Source organism: Nicotiana tabacum, chromosome 1, assembly GCF_000715075.1.
Source record: "Nicotiana tabacum cultivar K326 chromosome 1, ASM71507v2, whole genome shotgun sequence".
In the NCBI taxonomy this organism is placed as follows: domain Eukaryota; kingdom Viridiplantae; phylum Streptophyta; class Magnoliopsida; order Solanales; family Solanaceae; genus Nicotiana; species Nicotiana tabacum.
In genome coordinates, this window is record NC_134080.1 from 178,300,281 (window position 1) to 178,311,420 (window position 11,140).

At 36.1% G+C, this 11,140-nt stretch overlaps 1 protein-coding gene across 1 annotated transcript; it reads left to right on the forward strand.

Annotated features, from left to right (window-relative positions):
* Positions 1-7,888: 7,888 nt before the first annotated feature.
* LOC142164301 (uncharacterized) lies at positions 7,889-10,739 on the forward strand. Its single transcript, XM_075222151.1, has 7 exons — positions 7,889-8,234; positions 8,407-8,611; positions 8,760-9,310; positions 9,485-9,921; positions 10,006-10,095; positions 10,296-10,374; positions 10,429-10,739. Exons 1-7 carry the CDS (start codon positions 7,889-7,891, stop codon positions 10,737-10,739), a joined length of 2,019 nt encoding a protein of 672 aa, XP_075078252.1.
* Positions 10,740-11,140: the final 401 nt, after the last annotated feature.

The window sequence follows — 11,140 nt, forward strand, 5'->3', positions numbered from 1 at the left end:
TCACAATCTAATGATGGAATTGGACAAATCATCGGAATGATTGTAGCACAAGATTAAATATAATTTATCTTGATTATGGGAATGGTTTAATTCCAACTTCTTGTGCTAGTACATTTTGTATGTATTGAACGGATCAAGTAGAGATGAGTATTTTATACTGACTTTATAAAATAATTTCTCTAGTCCATTTAATGTACTTATACTCTTAATCCTGATATAATTATTATTAGCTGTGTATGTCATTTGTTGTTTTGATTTATTAAAAGGCGAGATTCTTTCGCGAGTCAATAAGCCTGATAAATTGGATAACAATGATATACATTGGCGAAGTAATAATTAGTTGATGGAATCCATGTCTCAATTTTGAGATTGATGATACTCCTTTATGAAAGCTTATAAGTTTTCATGTGTAAACCCGGCCGGTGGATTTTGTATCCGACACATGAAATAAGTTAAGTGTAAGTCTAAAGGAAGTAATCAATAAATTAAATAGTCAGTAATTTAATTTGATTGATTAGTATCTGAATCTTAACATGGGGAGTTAAATAAGGTTTTATGGAAGAATTTCGAAATTGAACTAAGGAGTGCAATTACGAATTTTTAGTGGAATAATTCGTAATTTATTATGATGGAAATTAGTTTCAGAATTTCGAAATTAATATCATAATAGGAAGCCTTGTTAATTAAATTCTGTGGTCCCTACTGTGCCTAAATAATAGAAAATAGTGGAAACTGTTACTTAGTGGGAAAGAAAACGTGGAAACCGTCCCTTAGTGGGAGAAGGAAACCTAACAGGTTTTGAAAACGGTTTTGACCTAAAAAACGCAACTATATATATGGATATAAGGGCTGGACGTTTTTTTCATGATTCTGACTGCGGTTTCTACTAGAATTTTGCCCACCCAAAATTCTCTTTTTTCAGTTATTGTTTGGGTAACACAGTAGAAGACTGTGGAAAGCTGCTAGTGTGTTTTCAACTGAGGAACTGGAGAACGACCTAGATTTGTTGTGTTTACGCTTCAAGAGGTAATCCTAAAATCTCCATGCGTACTAGTTGTTTAGATTACATGTGAATAAGATTCTGTTATTGCTTCCGCTGTGGTATATATTCCATCAATTGGTATCAGAGCTTACTCACGTCTAATTAAATAATTAGGATAAACCATAAGGATTAATATCATGTTCTATATGCAAGTTTTGAATTACATGCAAAGTTTGTTTTTCTGAAAACCTGCACTATTTTTTTTGGTGTGATTATCTGTTATGGGTTGTGTTGATTATTCTGAAAACTTGATGTATCCTTTTAATATTGGTGATGTTGAGTTAGAATAATCTGAAAATTGAATTTTATCATGTAAAACGGAAAAACACGTTTTGCTGAATTAGGGCAGAAAATCGGAGGTCAAAAAGTTGACGGACTCCGATTGACCTGAAACTTGGCAGGTCCATGCGAAACGGCCCAGTGAGCAATACTCATGGATTTTATTCATGACTGAAGTCGTTTTTTGGGCGTTCGGGGGTCGTTTAGATGGTGTTTTTGCTGTTTTTCTAAAATTCTGAATTTTTTTTAGTTGTTTTTAATTCCAGAAATTGTGGGGATCAATTCCCTTGGTCCCCGGGCTTAAAAAATCAGTGATATAATGTTTTTACACGTTGACAAAGGTCTTCTTCCATATCGGATAAAAATATTATGAATAATCACTATGTTATACTAGTCATTGATTATTTGTATTTACTCTCCATCTGAGTATGCATGTTGGTTCAATGGGACTAATATATGTTGAATGTTGATATTCACTTGGCTTAAATTAACAGTTTACTCTCCATCTGAGTATGACATGTTTAAGTTTATGGAGTGAAAATCTGTCATTATATATGTATATTGCAAGAATAACTTCTTTCTCATCGAAATTTGTTGTTCAAGGTGCATAGATTGTATATATATAATGTGTTTTGAATTTTATACAAACTGATTTGATCTATTTAAATATTTAATGTCTCCCAGATTAACAATGACTGCTTTTAATCCCCTTACTGCCATTCTTACCCAAAACAAACTTGAGGGTCCAAATTATGTTGATTGGAAACGAAATTTGGATATTGTTCTAATTGCTGAAGAGTACAAATTTGTGCTCGATGAGGTGTGTCCAGAAAAACCTGGAGATGATGCCACAGATGATGAACAGAAGGCTTACCAGAAATGGATTAAGGCTGATGAGATGGCGCGGTGTTACATTTTGGCATCCATGTCGAATGTTCTGCAACATCAGCATCAGTCGATGGAGTCTGCTTATGACATTCTGGAAAATCTCAAAGAAATGTTCGGAGATCAGAATCGTGCGGCTAAGCAGACTGCCATGAAAGCCCTTCTGAATACCAAAATGGTTGAAGGTTCATCGGTCAGGGACCATGTTCTGAAGATGATGAGTCTTCTGAATGAACTGGAGGTCCTTGGAGCTAACATTGATAAGGACACGCAGGTTGAAATGATCTTGCAGACTTTGCCTGACAGTTTTCAACAATTTCGCCTGAATTATAACATGAACAAAATGGATTTGTCCCTTGCGAAATTGTTGAATGAGCTGCAGTCGGCAGAGACTATTATCAAGTCCCAAGCTCCTCCCGTGGCATTGAATTTTGAGGCAGGTTCTTCTTCTAAGCCGAGAGGCGGGCAGAAAAATAAAAAGGCTCAAAAACCCTCTGTTGGTGGCGCGACTGCTGGTGTGAAAAAGGCTAAGGGCAAGTGTTATCACTACAAGCAGCCCGGGCATCATAAGAAGCAGTGTCCAACTTATCTGGCCAAGCTGAAAAATAAACCAGGTGATTTACATCTACTTGTCGTTGAAACATTTTTAGCGGCTGTTTCTACCATGTCATGGTGTGTAGATTCGGGAGCCACTAATCATATCTGCACTTATTTGCAGGGGTTTCTGGTAACGCGGCGGCTAAGTAAAGGAGAAATCAATGTTTATCAAGCAGACAGTTCAGCAGCCCCAGCTTTAGCATTAGGAAATATTAGTATTTCGTTTGATAGTGGTAGAGTTTTAGCTTTAAAAGACACATTATATGTACCTTCCGTTAGAAGGAATTTAATTTCGGTTTCTAGCGCTATGAGAGATGGTTATGATTTTAATTGTCATGACGTTGATAAATGTGTTATTACTCATAATAAGCGTTATCTCTCTTCGGCTACATTGATTAATGGTCTTTTTGTTGTTGACTCTATTCCTAAACCGTTACCACCTAAAGAACTGAATAATGTTGATTTACCAAGCAAGAGAAAACGTTCTTCTGAATTGAGTGAAACATATTTATGGCACTTGCGTTTGGGTCATATAAATCTGAACAGAATTTCCAGGTTGGTCAAGGATGGACCTTTAAGTTCATTGAAAGTGGAGGCACTACCAACTTGTGAATCTTGTTTAGAAGGGAAAATGACAAAACGAAATTTCCCCTCAAAAGGAAATCGGGCAAGTGATAAATTAGAATTAATTCATTCTGATTTGTGTGGTCCAATGAATGTCCAAGCAAGAGGTGGTTTTGAGTATTTTGTGACTTTCACAGATGATTACTCAAAATATGGATATATTTATTTGTTGCGTCGAAAGTCTGAATGTTTTGAAAAGTTCAAAGAATTCAAGACTGAGACTGAAAAGCGACATAATAAACATATCAAGACACTACGATCTGATCGTGGTGAGGAGTACCTCTCTACGGACTTCATTGGTTATTTATCAGGATGCGAAATTACATCTCAATTATCTGCACCTGGAACTCCACAACAAAATGGTGTAGCTGAAAGAAGAAATAGGACTCTTATGGAAATGGTTAGATCAATGATGAGTTATTCCGATTTGCCTTCGTCTTTTTGGGGACATGCCTTAGAAACGGCGAATTATGTTCTGAACTTAGTTCCTTCAAAGTCAGTACCCTTGACCCCTACAGAATTGTGGACTGGGCGCAAGCCTAGTCTGCGGCATATTCGAGTTTGGGGTTGTCCGGCACATGTGCTAAAGGGGAAAACGGATAAATTGGAGGCAAGAACGGATGTATGCGTGTTTATAGGTTATCCAAAAGGGACGAAAGGTGGTTTATTCTATTGTCCTAAAGAGAAAAAGGTAATTGTTAGCACAAATGCTAAGTTTCTAGAAGAGGACTATTTGATGAACCATGTTCCTAGAAGTAAACTCGTTTTACAGGAACTCAGCAAAGGAATGGAAACTCAGTCATCTGAAAATCAAAACGACCATATCCAAACCCCGGAAGTCGATTTTGACATACCATTGCACTTTAGTAGTGGGAGAAATGTCAATAGACTTAATGTACCACAAGAACAAGTGCCCACAGTCATACTACCACAAAGTAGTGGGAGTCATGTTGAGCAGACTGCACAACAGGAAGAAGTCGTTGATATCCCTGTGGATAGCATGGAGACTCAGGTTCCTGATGATGTTGTGGTTCAACCACAAAATCAACGTGATGTAGTTGCAACTGATGTAGTGCGTAGTCGTAGTGGGAGAGAAATAAGACAGCCAGTTCGTTACACGCTCTTGGGAGAATCATATGATAGGATCCCTGAGGAGCCTACCTCCGAACCTGTCAATTACGACCAAGCACTACATGATAAGGATGCCGATAAGTGGGTTGCTGCTATGAAATCAGAGATGGAGTCTATGTACTCTAATCAGGTTTGGGATCTTGTAGAACCAACTGATGGGGTTAAACCCATTGGATGCAAATAGATCTATAAGAAAAAGAGAGGTGTAGACGGAAAAGTACAAACTTTTAAAGCAAGGCTTGTAGCGAAAGGGTTTACTCAGAAAGAAGGGATTGGCTATGAGGAAACCTTCTCGCCGGTAGCCATGCTTAAGTCTATAAGGATTCTCTTATCCATTGCTGCTCATTATGATTATGAGATTTGGCAAATGGATGTCAAGACAGCTTTCCTTAATGGAAGTCTTGATGAGTGCATCTATATGATGCAACCAGACGGTTTTATGGAAAGTGGCAAAGAGCACATGTTGTGTAAGCTTAAAAGGTCCATTTATGGACTAAAACAGGCATCTAGGGCATGGAACACTTGTTTTGATAAGGCGATTAAAACTTTTGGTTTTGATCAGTGTCTTAACGAATCTTGTGTATACAAAAAGTGGGATGGGAACAAAGTGGCATTTTTGATCTTATATGTAGATGACATACTGCTCATAGGAAATAATGTGGGCATGTTGAATTCAGTTAAGCAGTGGTTGTCCACACATTTTGATATGAAAGATTTGGGAGAAGCGGCTCATATCCTTGGGATCAAACTCTTGCGAGATCGCAAGAAAAGGATATTAGGCTTGTCCCAAGGTTTTTATATTGATACAATACTCTCCAGGTTTAGCATGCATGATTCTAAGAAAGGATTCCTTCCTTTCAGACATGGAATTTCTCTATCTAAAGATCAGTCTCCTAAGACTGATGAAGAGATAGAAAAGATGAAGGCGGTCCCTTATGCATCAGCTGTGGGGAGCCTAATGTATGCTATGTTATGCACTAGGCCTGATATCTGCTTTGCCGTTGGCGTTGTTAGCAGATTTCAGTCTAATCCTGGGAAAGAGCATTGGTCGGCAGTTAAACATATAATCAAGTACCTGAAAAGGACTAGGGATTACATGTTGATCTACCAATCGGATGACCTGGTACCTATTGGGTATACTGATTCGGATTTCCAATCAGACAGAGATTCTAGAAAGTCTACTTCAGGTAATGTGTTTACTCTTGGAGGTGGAGCCATAAGTTGGAGGAGTATCAAGCAAACTTGTGTTGCTGATTCCACCATGGAAGCCGAATATGTGGCAGCCTCTGAGGCAGCCAAAGAGGCAGTTTGGCTTGGTAACTTCCTGAGAGAGTTGGGTGTGGTTCCTTCGATTCAAGTACCAATTACGCTTTACTGTGATAATAGTGGTGCGGTTGCAAATTCAAAGGAGCCACGAAGCCATAAGAGGGCAAAGCACATTGAGCGTAAATATCATTTAATTCGTGATATAGTGCAGAGAGGGGATGTAGTGGTCACCAAGATTGCGTCAGAGAACAACTTGGCAGATCTGTTTAATAAGAGCTTACCACAGAAGACTTTTGATAAGCATGTAGAAGGAATGGGTATCAAAATTGTAGACGCATGGTTATTAGTCTAAGTGGGAGATTGTTAGAATATACTATAAGCCATGCGTATTGTTATAGTATTCTTTATGAACAATTATTTATTTACTTGTTTAAATTCAATAAAGTTTCATTTTAAATAGATCATGTGTTGGTTTGTGCGTCCATTGCTTACATAGTAGATGATTTAGTGTATAGAGTTTAGCTTATACACGGAAGATTAAATCATCGGTTCTTGTAAGACATAAAAGTTAATGTTCACAATCTAATGATGGAATTGGACAAATCATCGGAATGATTGTAGCACAAGATTAAATATAATTTATCTTGATTATGGGAATGGTTTAATTCCAACTTCTTGTGCTAGTACATTTTGTATGTATTGAACGGATCAAGTAGAGATGAGTATTTTGTACTGACTTTATAAAATAATTTCTCTAGTCCATTTAATGTACTTATACTCTTAATCCTGATATAATTATTATTAGCTGTGTATGTCACTTGTTGTTTTGATTTATTAAAAGGCGAGATTCTTTCGCGAGTCAATAAGCCTGATAAATTGGATAACAATGATATACATTGGCGAAGTAATAATTAGTTGATGGAATCCATGTCTCAATTTTGAGATTGATGATACTCCTTTATGAAAGCTTATAAGTTTTCATGTGTAAACCCGGCCGGTGGATTTTGTATCCGACACATGAAATAAGTTAAGTGTAAGTCTAAAGGAAGTAATCAATAAATTAAATAGTCAGTAATTTAATTTGATTGATTAGTATCTGAATCTTAACATGGGGAGTTAAATAAGGTTTTATGGAAGAATTTCGAAATTGAACTAAGGAGTGCAATTACGAATTTTTAGTGGAATAATTCGTAATTTATTATGATAGAAATTAGTTTCAGAATTTTCGAAATTAATATCATAATAGGAAGCCTTGTTAATTAAATTCTGTGGTCCCTACTGTGCCTAAATAATAGAAAATAGTGGAAACTGTTACTTAGTGGGAAAGAAAACGTGGAAACCGTCCCTTAGTGGGAGAAGGAAACCTAACAGGTTTTGAAAACGGTTTTGACCTAAAAAACGCAGCTATATATATGGATATAAGGGCTGGACGTTTTTTTCATGATTCTGACTGCGGTTTCTACTAGAATTTTGCCCACCCAAAATTCTCTTTTTTTCGGTTATTGTTTGGGTAACACAGTAGAAGACTGTGGAAAGCTGCTAGTGTGTTTTCAACTGAGGAACTGGAGAACGACCTAGATTTGTTGTGTTTACGCTTCAAGAGGTAATCCTAAAATCTCCATGCGTACTAGTTGTTTAGATTACATGTGAATAAGATTCTGTTATTGCTTCCGCTGTGGTATATATTCCATCAGTCCACACTTTTACTACAAATTATATACCAATCCAAAAATAGGTAGATTTTGCCATTAAAAAAACCCTAAAATGAAGGCACCAGATCTGATGTGATTCTGTCAACGATTTTATTCGAATTTTGAAACTGAAGGAGATCTCTCTTCCTGATGAAGGCACCAGATCTGATGAAGGCACCAATTGCGTAATTCTCTCCTTCCTCAACAGAAAGAGATCTCTCTTCTCTCACGGGACTACAATTCTCAAAAATCGCAAGCTACTGAAGCTCAATACAAATTGTAGAATACAAAATTGCTCTTCGTCGATATCAGTACTCAAATTGTCGAAACTATATCTGTTCTTCGTCTTTTTTCCTATCAACTACACGAAATCATGTCAAAAATCCCAATAATGCTGAAATCGAATGGTAATTGGGATAACTATGACAGATTTAGAGATTTTGAAGTTGATGCCATTGTGGTAGATGATAATGCAAGCTACGGAATTCTCAGTTCTACAATTGCAGAACAATTATCGATTGATACATCGGATAAAATTATAGAAATCAAATACATTGTGAACGAGAATTGTCCTCCAATGGAGATTAGGAATGATATGGGGGTTCGTGTGTACATGGAAACCAAAAAGGAGAATAAAAACTTAGGTTCGTATCCTTTATGTATAAGCGTAAGAGATTTCAATATGGAATTGGCAATCAACAATGAAAGCACCAGTGCAGGTATGTTTGATTCGACATTGCAGAGAGTTATGGTGTTACTATGTTATCTACAATATTACTACAATTACCTACAATTAAACTACAAAGCTCACATAGTACTGAAAAGGATAAAGCAATGTTGCTTTCAAAATTATCTACATAGAAACTACATTTATGAATTTATTGTTTGCAGGTTCGTCTGGATCCCTAAACTTACTTGAATTTCCATCCTCACCAGCTATAGAGGAATATCAAAGTGAAATAATAACTGAATCTACGCAAACATATATTGAAGAAGGACAAGTTTATCAGGACAAGCAAACAGTAGCTGCTGCAATGAAGAATTATTCAGTGATGCACAAGTTCCAGTTCAGAGTAAAAAGATCTAGTCATAGAAGGTATGTAGTTATTTGTGGATAATATATCAGCAAAATCAGTGTATGATTGAAGATAGGTGGGTTTTATAAATTGTAGATAAATTGTAGTCAGTTTGTAGTTAATTGTAGTTTTTCATAAATTTGTGTAAATATTGTATTTCTTTTGTAGCTACTGTCTTATATGTGTTGCTAAAAGCTGTAAATGGCATTTCAAGGCAACGTCAATTAATGATTCGGCAATGTTCAAGATAAGAAGTTTCAGCCGTCAACACACATGCTGCCTAATGGACGAAACATTCATACAGCGCAAACGTACTGCAGCAGTACTTGGTAGCATGGTCGTTCCAAAGTATTGTGATCCTAAGACTGTTTACACACCAAAGGACATACAAACTGACATGTTATCCGAACATAGACTGAACCTAAGCTACATGCAAGCATGGAGAGCAAAGGAAAAAGCTTTACAGTTTTTGAGAGGGAATCCGTGTGACTCCTACAACAAATTACCCAAATATTTTTATATTCTTGAGAAGAATTATCCTTGTTCTGTTGTTAAATTGAAGAAGGCAGCAGATGATTGCTTCTTATACGCATTTGTTGCTCTTTGTACATCAATAAATGGTTGGCAACATTGTAGGCCGGTAGTAGTGGTTGATGGGACATTCTTAAAGTCAGCCTACAGGGGGATTATGCTGACAGCAAGCACCATGGATGCAGTAGGTAAATAATGGAATAATTTTGTACTTATTTTGTAGACAGTCTTTAAAATGCAATTAAATTGTAGTTATGTTGTAGTTATTTTGTAGTTATATAAAAGAATGTAGTTAACTTGTCTATATTCTCAATATATATTGTAGTTGTTATTTAATCATATTTTATGTCTTAAAAATGTAGGTACTATTTTTCCCTTGGCATATGCTGTGGTTGATTCTGAAAACGACGCGTCTTGGAAGTGGTTCTTTGAGCAATTCAAGAAGGCATATGGTGAAAGACCTTCAATGTGTGTTGTTTCAGATAGGCATGAGAGTATACTGAAGGCAACATCAGTTGTCTATCCGGGCATGGCACACTACTCTTGCATGTGGCATATATGGACAAATATAAGGTCAAAATTCAAGAAGGGACATCTACAATTACATGAATTGTACTTTGCTACAGCACGGTCATACACTCTGGATGAATTTAATGAAAGGATGTTGAAGATTGAAGAGGTAGACCTGCGTGTAAAGTCTTACCTATATGATATTGGCTATCATAAATGGTCAAGAGTACATGCAACGGTGAATAGAACTTTTACTATGACGTCTAACATTGCTGAGTCGTTGAATGCTGTAACAAAAGATGCAAGAGAGCTGCCAATATTTGATATATTTGAGTATATGAGGATTCTTCTTGAACGTTGGACAAAATAAAAGTTATCGAAAGCAAAGGGTACTTTCACATACCTTGGTCACAAATACAACAAAGAATTGGAAGACAACAGTACATTATCTCAGAAACTAAGGGTAAGATATTTTTTTGGTGCAGGAGAATCAAAAGTACTAGCTGCAGTGTTTCCAGATTGTAGTTAAACTATAGTCAAATTGTCGGTAATAATAGTTTGTAGATGAGCTGTAATATATTTGTTGCTGATTTGTAGGTAAATTGTTTATAATCCATTTTAATGATTGATGTATTATTATTTCTGTTTGGTCTTCAATTGTAGGTGAGGGCTTCAACAGATCATATATATACTGTGTTAGATGGTGTGAAGCGGTACATTGTGTGTCTAGAAAACAAGAAATGTAGCTGTGGATAATTCCAACTTGATGAACTTCCATGTGCGCATGCTTTGGCAGCATTAAGGCATATGAATGAAACATACGAAAACTATTGCTCTCCGTATTACACAAGGAAGAGCCTTCTGCTTACCTATGAAATGCCAGTAAATCCTCTTCCTGATGAAGGCAAATGGGATGTGCCACAACATAATTTGGATGAGGTAGTAAAGCCACCGGCGGGAGATAAAAGGCAACCAGGGAGACCTCACAAGGAAATATATAAAACATTTGATGAAATAAAGTCAAAGAAATACAAGGTGTCATGTGGCAATTGTGGAGGTGAAGGGCATAACAAAAGAACTTGCAAGAATGCGCCGAAAAAGAAATGAATATCATGTAGTTAGAATAGTTATTCAAAATAAATGTTAGTGAGCTCAAATTATCGGATTTTCTTGTGTAATTGTTTAAGTTTTTGAAGATGAATAAGAAGTATAAACATCAATTTGTGTATCTACACTATTTATGTTTTTATGTATTCTGTCAAGCATCTAAAGTTGTCTTTTTTTTATAGAATAGTTAAACTTTAATATTTACTGTATACAAAAAAACTGATATTAATAAAGAATGCATTCACCGTAAATTGTATCCAGATTGTAGTGAATATGTGGTTTAACTGTGTTAGAATTGTAGTCTTGTTATTCATATGTAGAGGAGTTGTAGTTAAAATGTAGTTTAACATAGTTTAAATGTAGATAAATTGAATTTTTTTGATAAACCTTATTGATAAAAG